Source organism: Primulina eburnea, chromosome 5, assembly GCF_022965805.1.
Source record: "Primulina eburnea isolate SZY01 chromosome 5, ASM2296580v1, whole genome shotgun sequence".
NCBI classification, from domain to species: Eukaryota; Viridiplantae; Streptophyta; class Magnoliopsida; order Lamiales; family Gesneriaceae; genus Primulina; species Primulina eburnea.
Window position 1 is genome coordinate 2,745,156 of NC_133105.1, and position 14,916 is coordinate 2,760,071.

Sequence of the window (14,916 nt, forward strand, 5' to 3'; positions counted from 1 at the left end):
TATTTAGTGTTATTTTCTCTATTCGTTTACCAATTCAGTACCAGCACCATTAAATACATTAACTAGTTCTGACAATTAACTATTTGGCAAAAACTTGTGTGAGACGGTCTCACGGGTCATATTCGTGAGACGGATCTCTTATTTGGGTCACCCATAAAAAAGTATTACTTTTTATGCTAAGAGTATTACTTTTTATTGTGAATATGGGTAGGGTTGACCCGTCTCACGGATTATGACCCGTGAGACGGTCTTACATAAGACTCACTCTAACTATTTTATCATGTTAAACATTCAAAACAAGAACTTTCTTTTTGCGTAAAAACATATAATATATAAGTTTAAATATATCTGACGGAATGAGTAATATAGAACTAGTTTTACAAGGAGTACTCAAGAATTAAGTGTATGACCAATATTAAGCAACACAACCACAACTAACACAAATCAAAATCCAAAACAAAACTGAAGTATTGTTGAATCATATAAGGTACAAATCAAACTATCAAGACTAAATCAAGATTCCCGCAACAAGTATCGACACAAAAATAACAACCAACATATTACAACTCCCTATAGTCGCCATGGGGCCTGAATCGGAGCCCGGTGGTGGATTCGGCACTGAAGGAGACGCGATGGTGGATTCGGCGCTGAAGGTGAGCGCGATGGTGCCGGAGGCTGACCAGTTGACGAGTTCCCGGTTACCTTGACGGCCAATTTTTGCCCAAGCGAACAATGACTTCCGAGCGTGCAGAGGAAGTAGTGGTCCCCGGTGGCATTTAAGATGACGTTCACTGGACCGGTCGTGAATATGGAGATGGGGTTGGTACCACTGCACGTACCGTATGAATCTTCAGTCACTTTTGCTACATCGTGTGTTCCGGTGGCGAATTCGAACACTGCATGAAATGTTACATGTAAAACTTTAGCCAATATTTGAAATAATGAACAAATAAATGTTAGTATATCCGAGGAGGAGGGCATTATATACGCACCAAGAACATCCCCAACTCTGAAAACATGTTGAGCAGACCAGTTCTCGTAGGTGGAGGAGCCGCCTGGGGGTATCCTCCAACCCAAGGTGTCTCCGACCGTATAGGTGGCCGCCGCCGCATGTCCCACCAGATCAGCGGCTGAAGCCACCACCAGAACAGCCAAAAGAATCCGGAGACTGGTTTCCATTTTCCCGGACGACATATTCTTGTTCTCAGATGCCTACTGTGTCCTTATTTATTGCAATATATCTATATATATGTTTTAATTCTATTTTATTTGATGTCAAGTTAGTTTGATGTCTAATAATTTGAAGATACTTATATAGAGAGGGGTGGCACTTTGGAAAAATTCTACGCGGAGACTTCTACAATTCTTTCTGATATTTTATTAATGATAATATCTAAAATTAATATATGAACTAAAAATTTCAATTTACTAGATTTTTATATACCAAAGTTATTTAAATGCAATACCGTTTGATTTTTACTATGGAATTTATAGAAGACAATTATATATGGAGAAATTTGTATTTTGACTCTCTACATCAATGTTATATCAGCAATCTAGATGAAAAAAATTAAAATTGTCGAAAAGTTGGAATATAGAGAATTAAAACTGATTCACGTACAAGTTCTTAATAATTTTGATGATAAAATATATTCGTTAGAAATTTTAAACTCTTTTATAAGTTAATGATGCAAAAAAATCATATAATATTTCGTCTCGGAACGAATTTGATATAATTCTTCACACTGCACAAAGGGCAGACAAAGTCTTGCAACATTAGATTATTATCAAGTGCATGCCGGATGAAATGCTCAAAGTCTAGCTTGTTGATTGGGTAGAGTAGATGCTATATGTGGGGGCAGTGCCTTCACAGGATCTCAGCCATTGATTTTACATGGTGATTAAATATGAGTCTTTGATCACTTCATGAGGTGTATGTGTGTTTAAATCTAGGCCTTTGATCACCTCATGGGGACAGTGTCTCACAAAGTAGGGTGAAATAAACCTGTTGATTGTGCGTGTGTTATTTTTTTCCTTTCACGGACTACATATCAAATTCCTTTTTCGTCGATTTTAAAATATTTATGTTATTAAAATCTCTTTTTTCTTTGCATGGTCGAAAATGAAGTGACTTTGCAAAGTCAAATATAAACAAATTCGCGGCTTCTTCAAAAGTCAATTTATGAGATTTTATTGTGTTATGATGTTAGTTGATTTAAACGATCAGAAAACAGGTAATTCTACATCCTCTTGAACTTATGGATTATTGAATTCATGTTTGATTTATGAGATTTTATTGTGTTATGATGTTAGTTGATTTAAACGATCAGATTTTATTTATTGTTTCAGGTGTAGTTTTTTTTTCATAAATGGGAAAATCTGGTACAATTGATAAATTCTTTAAGAGGAAGATACCAAATCAATTAGATTCACCCAACTCTCAGCTATGAATATCGTCAAAACTCTGCTTCGGAGCAAAATGGAGGATGATTTTCTCTCGGATGCATTGATGATATTTATTGAAAGAGAAATTGCTAAAAATATTTGTATTGATAATATCATTGAAGATTTTGAAAACTTTAAGGAACGTCGAATTCCTTTTAGTTAGAAATACTTTTGTTAAGAAACGTACGGTTGATGTTTTGTTCAATATAACCCGTATAATTTTTGTCTTTTCCCTTCTAAATTTTTGTTTGTCTTTTGTAAGCGGTCCCTCCAGTGTCGAAATCCTAGATCCGCCCCTGTTGATATGGCGTTTATAACATATGCATCGAAACGCGATATTTACATGGATATTTGCAAATTGTTTTTAATTATAGATGGGAATATGAAACGCATAGTCAAGACAAGTTGTTCAGTGTGCGACATGTTTACGTCACACAAATTTGTATTGATACATAAATAAATACTTTATTACGTAGTATGATCAAAATTAAAGTCAAATTGGAGGACGAATTCCGCTCAGTACCGGCTACATTTATATATAGTAACTATTTTAATTGTGTATGTAATCCCGAATCGAAATAACTTGCCAATGATATTAAAGTTGGAGGGAAAAATAACCGTGAATAGGTATTACGTAGGACAGTTTCATATATTTATATTAATGAGGCAATAAAAAAAATAATATTTTTTTGAATCAGTTCGAATTTAAGATCCGTCGGATCTCAAAATTGACTTATAATCACGTATCATGTGAGTTTTTTTGGTAAATAAAATAGAATTAGATGGTTGGTAGTTTTTATATAAAATTTTTAATATTTTTTTATGCAAAAACTTGTGAGAGACGGTCTTATGGGTCGTATTTTTTGAGACGGATATCTTATTTGCGTCATCCATGAAAAAGTAATATTTTTTATGCTAAGAGTATTACTTTTATTGTGAATATCGGTAAGGTTGACAGGTCTCACAGATAAAGATTCGTGAGGCTGTCTCACATGAGACATATTCTAATTCGTATATATGCATGTTTGAATTTATACTAGTTTTATATTTTTAATTGATGTACAAACTTGTCTTGATTGATTAATTAATCATTACCAGTTTAATTATATTCATTGAAAATTCCATCCGTTAGTCATAAGAAGCGTCCATGATCAAATTCAACGAAGAATTGTCAATTCTGTATGTATCGATAATAAAATGTAATCGAACGATATAATATAATATATAAATTATAAACAATTATTGGCATTTTAGATTTAGTCAAACATTTATTTTCTGGTATAGGATCTGATGTACATTATGAACGGTCTGACCCCTAAAAATATTTAAGCTTGAATTGGTCATCCGAGTATATTATATATTAGTGTTTTCGGAGCACACAGTTGCGTATTTATACAATCATGGTTTTGCTTTTAATTTATTATTTTTATTCAATTTTTGCAATTAAGCTGTAGAATAAAAATATTTTCGTAAACAAACCAAAAAAAAAGTAAATCAAAGTTTGAAAGAAAAAAAAATCAAACTAAGGACATTATTGGAATATTAAAAAAGCCTCAACAAATACAGTTATTTTTAAAATCCCATCTCCCCAATCAGAAAAATATTTTTTTAAAAAAATCTCTAGTGATACTTAAGAAAATTGGAGTTTGTATTTATAAAATCATACATCTCCATATTTATTTACATTAGAATAGCTAATCACAACAAGTTTCAAATCATTAAAATGTTTGGAATCATTTGTGTAAAGTATGGGTTATATTTTATTTAACTGTAAAATGAGTAGGATCGTATGTGACTGTAAATTGTGTTTATTAGAATTAAGTGTTATGTGAAATGTTACAACATTTCAGATAACATGCAGCGGAATATATAAGTTTGTAACACAAATTGACTTTAAGTAAATACGATTGGACGAAATAAATTTTTCACGAGTATAAATACTTGCGTGGTGCCTCAGGACAAAAATAATAACTAGAAAACCAACGAGTTTATACAAAACAAACACTAGTGATTTTAATCAAAAATCAATTTCCTGAACACGTTGAGAAAATCAAATATATATATAAGGAAGCAAAACACGATGTCAACACTGAAGCAGCAAAAACAAATCTTCAACTCCTTCACAGTTGTTGTCTGCAGTTGTCTTCAACAATCACGACAACATATAGATTCAGCACTCTTCGATCAGCAACAACCTTGTAGATTGTTTTCTCTAAATTTTATGTCGTTCAAAGATGCAATATGTATGTGCTTCTTCGTAAATCACTTCATTTATTTATAGTCTTAAAGTTTATTAACAAGAAAACATACACAGTGTGAAAAGTAAGAGTTTTATTATAAATAAACTCTATTTAAACAAAGATATCATATCACAAAAAATATTTAGCATAATTATCTGATTATCTAAAAAGACAAAACCATAATTAAATATTCAAGATCATATCAACAAGAAAAAATTGATCTTGGAAAATAAATTTAGTACGGAAATTATATTCCTCTTCAATTTGAATCCATTGTGGTTAGTATTAACAGAGTGTAAATGAGCAGGAGACTCATTCGAGTTTCTAACCTTGAAGTTCTTTAACAAGGCAAAAACTTGTGTGAGACGGTCTCACGAGTCATATTTGTGAGACGGATCTCTTATTTGGGTCACCCATAAAAAAAGTATTACTTTTCATGCTAAGAGTATTACTTTTTATTGTGAATATAAGTAGAGTTAACCCGTCTCACATGAGACTCACTCCTTTAACAATTAAAATGACTCAATCCAAATCCAACTTAAAAGACATCAAAATATTTCTATCTAGTCTAGAAGAAAAAGTAACGAGAATGATAAAACCAATTTTCTCCAAAAATCTCAAGATCGATCCGAAAAATATATAGATATATATGTGTAAGCTTAATTAATTCGAATTTCAAGCTTCAAAAATTCACACGAGATGTCATACTCACACCACAAACAGCCACACCTATGGATGGCTATACATCATACCAACTCGATCGGTCTAGCTACTTATAAAGGTGTGTGTGAGGGGAATCTCTTCCACTCCTAGCTTGATTATTGATCAGTTGATGCATTCCGTCCGGTCTCTTTTTACGCCTCCCGACTGGCGAAAAACGAGTGTGGTTCGATAGTATGGCAAGATCATTAAGGTCTTGAAGTTGCATTAGAACCTTCACAACATCGTCCATGGAAGGCCTGGATTTCGACTCCCTGTTTAGGCAGTTTTGAGCTAGCTGCGATACCTTTTGTACCCCTTTGATCGAGTAGTTGAGCTCGAGTCGTGGATCGACTAGTTGATATATCTTTCTCTTGTCAGATAAATATGGTCGCGCCCACGTAACAAGATTCTGTTCCCCGTTGGGTCGTTTCTTGTCCATCGACCTTCTACCCGTTAGAATTTCTAAGAGCACGACGCCTAAGCTGTAAACGTCGCTCTTTGATGTCAAGTGTCCTAAAATAACAAGAAGCCAAATTATATACATATGGCTAGCTAGTAATTGATGCCTTGTCTCATTTTAACTAATGAATATTGATTCAAATTATGTAAAAGTTGGTTCATATCATAAACTCTTAAATGTCTCGTATGATACCTGTCATTACATATTCTGGAGCAGCATAACCATATGTTCCGACAACTCTGGTCGAGACATGAGTTTTGTCTCCTTGGGGGCCTGCTTTGGCTAACCCAAAATCTGAGAGCTTTGCGTTATAATCCTGAAGCATGTGTTGGTGCTTTCAACAAATAATTTCAAATCCATAACAGTACAAAATATATATATTTCCTCGATCGGAACATACGTATACGTACCGAGTCCAGAAGAATGTTGGATGTCTTGAAGTCACGATAAATGACAGGCTCTGGACCCCCGTGGAGGAAGGCTAAGCCTTTGGCTGCTCCAAGTGCAATTTTGATCCTGTTGGACCACGGTAGTGGTATTGTCCCTTGGATATTTTTACAACACATGAACTCTTTTTTAGTGCCAGCAATTTTGATTGGATGAAAGTACAAAATATACATTAAACTTCAATATTTGGCGATTAAGAACTTGCAGGTTTAATTTCGGGAAAAAAATGAAATTATTCTTTAGCACATTTCGAAGTTAGAAGGGAGAGTAAATGGCAATTCTTATTCTTATATAGTAATTGATATGAAGATGATTTATGATGTTTATAATATACACTCACTTCTAAAGAGATGATTTTCGAGGCTTCCACGAGTCATAAATTCATAAACAAGTAGTCTTTGATCATCTTCAATGCAATATCCAATAAGCTTGACCAAATTAAAATGGTGAAGCTGTCCAAGAAAGTGTACCTCTGCCTGCATTCAACAAAAACGTGAGAATTTTTTTATTTTTTTATTTTTGCTTGGGAGGGGAAAGCAATATACGCATATATCGTATCAAACTTGAAATCTTGATATCAGATGAATTACAAGAGTCATCGGTCGAATGCTCACTTGTATTCAAACATTGATACTAATCCGGTTTTTAATTCGAAATCCCAAATATGCCACTCCACATGTATATTACCATATCTACAAAATGGTTTTAATTTTAAGAACGTGCTATAAAATCATCGTCCCCAGAACAAAATATGCTATCCCTTCTCTTCCAAATTTGCGTACCTTTGGTTTATCTTTCACATTTGTCTATTTATTTAAAGTCTTGTTCCTCGAAATCCCAATCTAATTGAAACATAAACTTCAATAATTTATTCAATAATGGAAATAAAAAGTAGTAGCTAGTAACTAGCAACGGTTCTTCCAATTTAGACGAGGGTCAAAGTATACGAGATTTGTATAACAATTTTTTAAACATAAAAATCTCAATATAAAAATTCATTTATCAAAATCACATTAACAATTCAATATAAAATCTAATAGGATAATAACATAATCTCACGATATAATTATTATAAATATCGATGCATGATATATTTGTTGTATTTTTATAATTATTATTGTTATATATAATATATGTGTATATATTAATGTAACGTAATTTTTTAAGGGGAATAAAAGACGCACAAGCAACTTTATATATACTTGTGCACGATAGATAAAAAATTATTATTTTTATTAAAGATGCTTAAAAGATCAAACCTTTGTTTAAAAAAATATTTTGGCTCAGATAAAAATTTTTTTACCAGAAATTATTAAGGTTGTTAAAAAATAAACTGGAACTAACCACCCATTCTCTATGGCCTTGAAGCCCATCCGGCTTCAAGTTCTTGACTGCAACTGTAATGCCCGAGCCAGGCTTGGCCGGTCTCGTTCCATTCTCTTCAATCCACCCTTTGAAAACATACCCGAATCCGCCCTCCCCTAGTATACTATCCGGTCTAAAGTTTCCAGTAGCCGCCTTTAGTTCTTGAAAACTAAACTTAAGAAGCTGGCATGGAGGCTTCTTTATAAGTAATGGCGGGGGATCTTGATTATCAGAAGAATATCTTGCTTCGTCCGGAACACACATTTCCCGGTTGCTGGCATTCAGGTACCGAGTCTCTGTAGCTGCATCCATTGTTGAACTATAATGTTTAGTTGGTCCAGTTTTTTTTAATGTATATCAAGATATTTTCTATTTTTGCATGTTTTTAAGATTGTATTTTTTTTATAAAAAAAAGCAGATATGAAATGATAATGAGAGATATTTAAGGAGAACATGTAATCATCAGACTTGAAATTTTAAGTATCCACTGAAAAAGCATAATTTAAAATTTTCATTTGAAAACATCGAAAAAGTTCAGTAGATTTGCTGCAAAATATTGGTTAAAAAGAAAAAATTAGTACTCACTCGACATGAGTAAAATCGTCATACAAAAACATATATCCCTCAGAATCCTTGGCATGAAAACAGTTTATAAATCAAGAATATAAGCATTTCATTCGATTACTTTTAAATTTAAACACAAGAATAATATAATCAAGATCATTCATTACATGTATACTGATAATTTATCACAAAAACATGAAAATTAATTAGAAGATGAAGAAATTACCTGCATCATAAACAAGACTGCTCCGCGGGATACTGCTAGCTGAGTTTCTTGAATCGGAACTTTTGCAAGAACCTCTAATGCTGCTCTTCAGGTTACCCCAACACCCACACTGCTTCTCCATGGCCACTCTCAAAAGCGCACCTTCATTTTAGTGGGGGAAAATTCGTGAAACTTGTTATTTAACATGCCCATAAATTAAAGAAAAGAGAGAGAGAGAGAGAGAGAGAGAAAGATAGAAAAAAGGGAGAAGGAATTTTTGGATGGGTGAAAATTGTTCATAATGATGGCATATTTGTATACAAAAAGAACTTTTTTGTAGCTCCCACCACTTTTATAGCCTGTGTTGGGATGCATGCCCAGTTTCTTTCTTTCACTGTCCCAACGCTTGCTGGTTCTGTTAATGGAGTGTATATATAATTATATACACACACTCTGAGTTAACGGTTCAGCTTCTTCAACTGTATCTCTTTGAATTTCCAATTAAGGGTTAGGTTACTATATATATATATATATATATATATAATCATCGTAATCCCATCCGTCCTTTCCATGCTATTTTATAAAAATAAATTTTGTAAATCGATGTTTATTTGAAGAAAATAAGATTTTCATCTAACAAAATATGAAATTTGATACACTAACTTTTCTTTTTCTTTTGTTTTGGGTATTTTAGAGAGGAAATTTTATACGGAGTTGTACTTACTTAGATTTTTGTAGGATGTCTTCACATATCTATACTCGTAAAACGGGTCGATACATTCTGTATCTCTAATTTTTCATATGTCTCACATAATTAACTTGTGAGACGATTTAAATTAACTGAGTCAAAATACAGTTTATATGTTAAGCTTCTGGAAGCTATTTAGTATCAAGAATAAATTTAGTAAAAAAAACTTAAATTTCTAGTGCATCATTGATTGATGTTGGAGATATATAAGTAACCACCAAAAAACACTTTGGAGTATTATTGTAGGGTTATGTCCCCTCCAACATAATAATTATCATCTTTCGTTTATTGAATTTGGACATTATTTTTCATTATTAGGAATTCAAAAACCCTTACCTCTTCACTAGGAAATAAACATATTTTTGGTACGTATAATGTAATCTAGGATTCATGGAAATTCAATAAAGAATAACGATAAATTCTCATGCTCGGGGCCGCAAAGTGTTTGATTAAAGATTGAAAATACGGTTCTTAAATATTATTTGGATCTCAAGTTCTATATATATAGGCTATAAATAACATATGTATTAAAACTATTTTTATTCTACTACATATGCCGAAAACATATTTTACTTATTGGGTTTCTTGACATACATAAAATCTAATTCGAAAATCGAATTAATATCTATAATTGAAAAAAAAGTGATTTAAACTCATAATTCCTAATCATGCATCATTTTGGTCTCCATGGCACTTATCAATACAAGAAAAACACGGATTAAACAAATCGATCTCTATGGTCAGTCTCTAATACGATTACAAATCTCTGTTTCTTTTGTAACGTATAGAAAATGAAGTAATATGCATAATTAATTTAATAGTTTGAGTTTTTCTTCCTGAAACTTCAATTCTCACACCTATTAATCCAAAATGCATCAAATCATCTTTTGAAAATAACAAAAGGATCGAGTGCAAAAGGAGAAAGGCTTGGTGGAAGGTCATAACAAAGTGCCTGGCAACTTGACTAATGCCACCTGAAAAGGAGTGATGCCATTTATTCCCACGATAAATTTACATTTTTCTCCATGAAAACCAATAATTATATTTATTTTAATTATAAAAAAATCACACACACACACAGTCTTATTTTTACAATTTATAGACATATAATATTTAATATTTGACGAGGTAAATTCACATAAGGCAATGTCCTAATTTATTTGTGTGAATTGAAACAAGTTTTTCCTTGACTACTCTTTCATATTTGATTAGTTAATGTTTTAAATGATTGTTTTATCGTAACTTTTAAATTTCAAATCCATGCCTTGATTTCCATCGATCATGTTATGTTATTCGTTTTCTATTCAATCCATATCATTATGCTTTATATTTGATTTTTTCTGAAAAAATCAATCATGCTCCACCTTCATATATATATATATATATATATATATATCTAATGAACTCATACATTCTTGATTCTTCCATGGATAGATTTCCACGATTTTTCGTTTCCTCTTCTTCTTCGTCCTTCCATTCGATGCAAATGAGGTACCCTGCAAGGAATCGATCAGCTATGGCTTCCCAATGGCTTTTATCCCCCAAGGCGTCCGTTGATACACCATCAACCCCACTTCCAGTATGTCGAGTGAAAATTGCGGGGAGAAACGGATTCATGAGCTTGAAGGGGAGTTTTTCGAGTGTTTGAGGTCGGTGTGCTTAGTGCTAAATATCTTTCCAAGAATTATAGATATATGTCAGACCGTCTCACGAGAATAATAAGGAATCTATCGTGCAGTACAATAAAAGATAAAACATTGATATGTACATCCTATTATATTGTTCTATTCTATAATTTTTCTCTCTCAGCAGTGATATGTACACACATTGCGTTGAATGTCTATAAATTAAATTTTTTTTTTTTGTACAACACCTTTTATTTTTAGTATTTTTAAATAAAAGTTAGATATTATCTTAACAAATTAAAACTTTACGAATGATTTTTTTATAATGTATCTTTAACTAAAAAAATTATTTAAATAAAATGTACTTTGTTGTTTTTAAATTTTAAGATATTTTATATTAACCTTTTCCCAATTTCTTATATTAGGGATAATATTATCATCTCATCTCTGTTATTTTTAACATTTACGACATCTTATAATATATATTTTCACTTTTTAAATTAGGAGTAATATTATCATTTTGCGATTATAGAATGACACCGAGATAGTTATTCTATACATATTCGAATTATGATATAGTATAGATATTATTCCATATTAAAGTTATAATTACTTTAAAAAAGGAAGCTAGTTTTTGTTGGTATATATATATATCACAAGCTAAGTCGATATTGCACTATATATGCTTGTAGCTGGCTCCTCGCCTTTTTCTCTCTTTTTAGCCCTCATTATCTTGTTGAAGAAACTAATGGTTCATATGTTTTCTTAGGAGAGATTACAGTTGAATCCCAAATTTTGTCTCAAACTTAAAATCTGATTAATTCGAGATTTTAAATGAATTATAAATAGTCATAGACATGAACAATAATAGTATTATAAAAAATATGTCTTTCCACGGTGATGAGACGATCACGTGGACCAATTGTGCACAACACCGGATCTAAACACCACCTCGGATCCTTCCTGACCATATTTTGTTGCTGGCTGCGCTGAGTTTACATTTTGAGTATCATGTCGATTTTTATACTTAAATCATTTTATGAGATAATACCAATTAAGGTGGTGTACCAGAGAACGTATAATTGCTTTTTTGGCGGCACTGCGCATCTAACTACAAACCCAGGAAAATCACACAAGGAGACCAAAGACATGCGTTGCGCAAACCATAAATTTGTCTTGAAGCTAGTGTCAATTCTTGACCTACAATTTGGTCACCTCAAGCAAGAAAAAAGAAGGATCGGAATTTCTTACCCCGAACAGATAATATTTGATGGCAAAAACTTGTGTGAGACGGTCTCACAGGTCATACTTGTAAGACGGATCTCTTATTTGGGTCATCCATGAAAAAGTATTACTTTTTATGCTAAAAGTATTATTTTTTATTGTGAATATGGGTAGATTTGACCCGTCTCACAGATTAAGATTCGTGAGACGGTCTCACATGAGATCTACTCATATTTGATTACCGTGTAAATTCTAGTCTAGCCAAGGAAATTTAAGGCAAGCAAGACCACTAAGCCTCCTTGTAATACTATTAGACACTCTTCATCCGAAATTCACACCCTTACAAGCATACAAATTTAGAGAATTTTTTTTGTCTCCCAGTGTTGTCAAATTTTCGAGCTAACATTCTATCTTCAAGTCATGGAGACCAAAATTATGTCCAAGTAATGGAAATTATTTCTGTTGCTTTATTACATATATTAGAATATTCACCGCAATTAGTTTACTTATTTTTGAATGTGTTGTTCAAATTAAGATATATCCAACGGTTGAATAAGATATAAGTTAGCCACAAAATTCATTATCCGAATTGAAAACAATTTTGCTGATGTTTATGTGTGTAGTGTATTTGGTATGTAAATGTTAATTTGTTCGTACTTTGGAAACTTCAAACTTGATTATTTTCACTTTGTCAAATAGAAATGCACATATGCTTAACTTATACGATGCCTATCGTTTTTCTCATCTTACTTTTTTTTTTCTTCTCATAAATTTTTATTTTATCTGACTTTCGTCCTTCTTAAAACGAATCCAGAAGTGAAGAATACCAGATGTCAAGTTAAGGGGTTTGCTTTTACATTTCCAGACTAAAATTATCGATGAAAAACCCCAATTTCTACCCTTATATAGACCACACCTCAGCAGAATATGAAGACGACGATGTTGATGAAGATGAAGAGAGCCCTGATCAGAATTTTTCCCAAAATGGGTATTATGAAAACTCGAAGAGGCACCCCAAGAAGAGAAAGCTAGAGTCATTTGTCTCTACTTATGATCTGACTCCTCGCAAGGAAATGTGGAGTGAGGAGGAAAGCTTTGTGCTGTTGGAAGTTTGGGGAGAAAGGTACATGGAGCTAGGAAGGAGGAGTTTGAGGGCTGAGGATTGGGCTGAGTTGACTGATAAGGTATTGGAAATGAGTAGAGTTAAGAGGACGGAGGTGGAGTGTAGACACCAATTGGATGTTCTCAAGAACAAGTACAAAAAAGAAAGAGCAAAAGTGGAAAGTGGGCATGGAAGCAAATGGGTATTTTTCAAGAAAATGGATGTTTTGTTGAACATGAGGACAAGAGGTCATTGTGGGTTGGGCTGTGGGGTTGATTCGGGGGAGTATGTTTTTATGAATCCATTTGTATACTTGGACAGGTCTAATGTATTGGACGAAATGAGGGATAGTCCAGGACAGTCAGACGAGGATAATGAGGATGAGGAGGAAGAGGAGGGTCTGGGAGGTGAGAGACAGGAAACTGAGTCTGCTCGGTTGTTGGCTGGATCGATTCAGAAGTTTGGACAGATGTATGAAAAGATTGAAGAGAGTAAGAGGAAGCAAATGATGGAATTGGAGAAGATGAGACAAGATTTTCAGAGAGAGTTAGAGTTGCAGAGGAAGCAAATTGTGGAGCGTGCTGAAGCAGAAATTGCTAAAATAAGAAAAATGGAAGATGACGAGCATGATACTACCGATACTTCATTGGAGACTGGAGAGTATCGAAGATTGATGCAGGTAACTCAACAACCTTCATTGTGAAGTGGAATCACCTCTAAGTTATTTCCTGTGGCTTTCTGTTTTGTAGAAAAATCTGCTGTTTCTCGTGGTTTCATTTGTTTTGATATCTCTTGTTTAAATGATGATTGTTGGTTTTGTTCATGATTTCTCTTAGAGGTATTGGTCATGCTTTTCTTGCTATGATTCTCACTTTGAATATCTTTCCGTGTGTGTCTTTGGTGCTCTTAAATTCCATGTTTACTTTGAACCAACTTTCTTCTATATTCCTTTTGACTTTTCTGTTATACTAATGAATTTATCAACACATATTGTTCATGTTGACTATTTTATGGTGATGCTATATAAATATTGTGTCCCGAATGCCAGAATCCAGGGAAGTGTGCTGTGAAAGAATGCAAGAATTGGGATATCAAAGAATGAAACAATGTTGGCAATCTTATCTAGAAAAGAACATAAATGACAAAATAATTGTAGACGAACGAACTTGCTGTTAACTATGTATAAAGTACTAACTTATGTTGTAAATTGAATCAAAATAGGTTTGCCCTGCTCGTCATTATAATATTCACATCAGTACCTTCTATGAAATATATATTGTAACGATGAACGATTGCGAGTAAAGGCCAAAACACTGCACAGACATGGTTATTGATGGCACAAGGCGCCCGAGGGGTCTTGGAAAAACCTCTCCCTCGTATATCAGACAACCTTTAATTAAATTCAATCATAAAAAACTGATTTAAAAATTGCGTAACCTGAAAGTTCAAATATTCGTTCATCATAAGCTTGCCAGTGTGTGGGTTTGGGTTGGAGGGTGTTAATTTGATTTGGACTGTTTTGGGACTCATTCAAAGTTCGAACCCTAAATATATAAGAACCCTGATTTTATTAGAAAATGGTAATAGGAACCCTAAATTTATATATGGTGCATTTTGTTTCTTTTTGTATTCACAAAAGCCAGTCACCCTCCGTGTTGCTTTTTTCCACTCTAGTCCAACTCGATAAAGTTCACCGGCCCATTCCAGCTATTATGTTATATTTTCCTCCCGTTTCTCCAGCGTAACTCCTAAGCACCAAAAATCCCCGTTTGGGTTTAATCTTTTTATT

The 14,916-nt window shown here is 33.1% G+C and overlaps 2 protein-coding genes and 1 long non-coding RNA gene across 4 annotated transcripts; 1 reads left to right on the forward strand and 2 right to left on the reverse strand.

Annotated features, from left to right (window-relative positions):
- Window positions 1-450: 450 nt before the first annotated feature.
- LOC140831593 (uncharacterized) lies at window positions 451-1,265 on the reverse strand. The gene is made up of 2 exons (XR_012117902.1): window positions 993-1,265; window positions 451-896 (listed from the first exon to the last, which is right to left on the reverse strand). It is a non-coding gene; the product is annotated as an uncharacterized lncRNA (long non-coding RNA).
- Window positions 1,266-5,333: 4,068 nt separating this feature from the next.
- Window positions 5,334-8,717, reverse strand: LOC140832282 (serine/threonine-protein kinase PBL34-like). Its single transcript, XM_073196195.1, has 6 exons — window positions 8,450-8,717; window positions 7,639-7,961; window positions 6,635-6,770; window positions 6,258-6,391; window positions 6,040-6,163; window positions 5,334-5,900 (listed from the first exon to the last, which is right to left on the reverse strand). The coding sequence occupies exons 1-6, from the start codon at window positions 8,568-8,570 to the stop codon at window positions 5,455-5,457; spliced, it is 1,284 nt and encodes a 427-aa protein (XP_073052296.1). The 5' UTR covers window positions 8,571-8,717; the 3' UTR covers window positions 5,334-5,454.
- Window positions 8,718-12,745: 4,028 nt separating this feature from the next.
- On the forward strand, window positions 12,746-14,410 carry LOC140832286 (trihelix transcription factor ENAP2-like). Of its 2 annotated transcripts, none has more exons than XM_073196204.1 (2): window positions 12,746-13,806; window positions 14,176-14,410. In XM_073196204.1, exons 1-2 carry the CDS (start codon window positions 12,904-12,906, stop codon window positions 14,227-14,229), a joined length of 957 nt encoding a protein of 318 aa, XP_073052305.1. In that variant the 5' UTR covers window positions 12,746-12,903; the 3' UTR covers window positions 14,230-14,410. The 2 variants fall into 2 exon arrangements, with proteins under 2 accessions (XP_073052305.1, XP_073052306.1); XM_073196205.1 differs by having other exon boundaries at window positions 12,748-13,806; window positions 14,183-14,410.
- The last annotated feature ends 506 nt before the right edge of the window (window positions 14,411-14,916 follow it).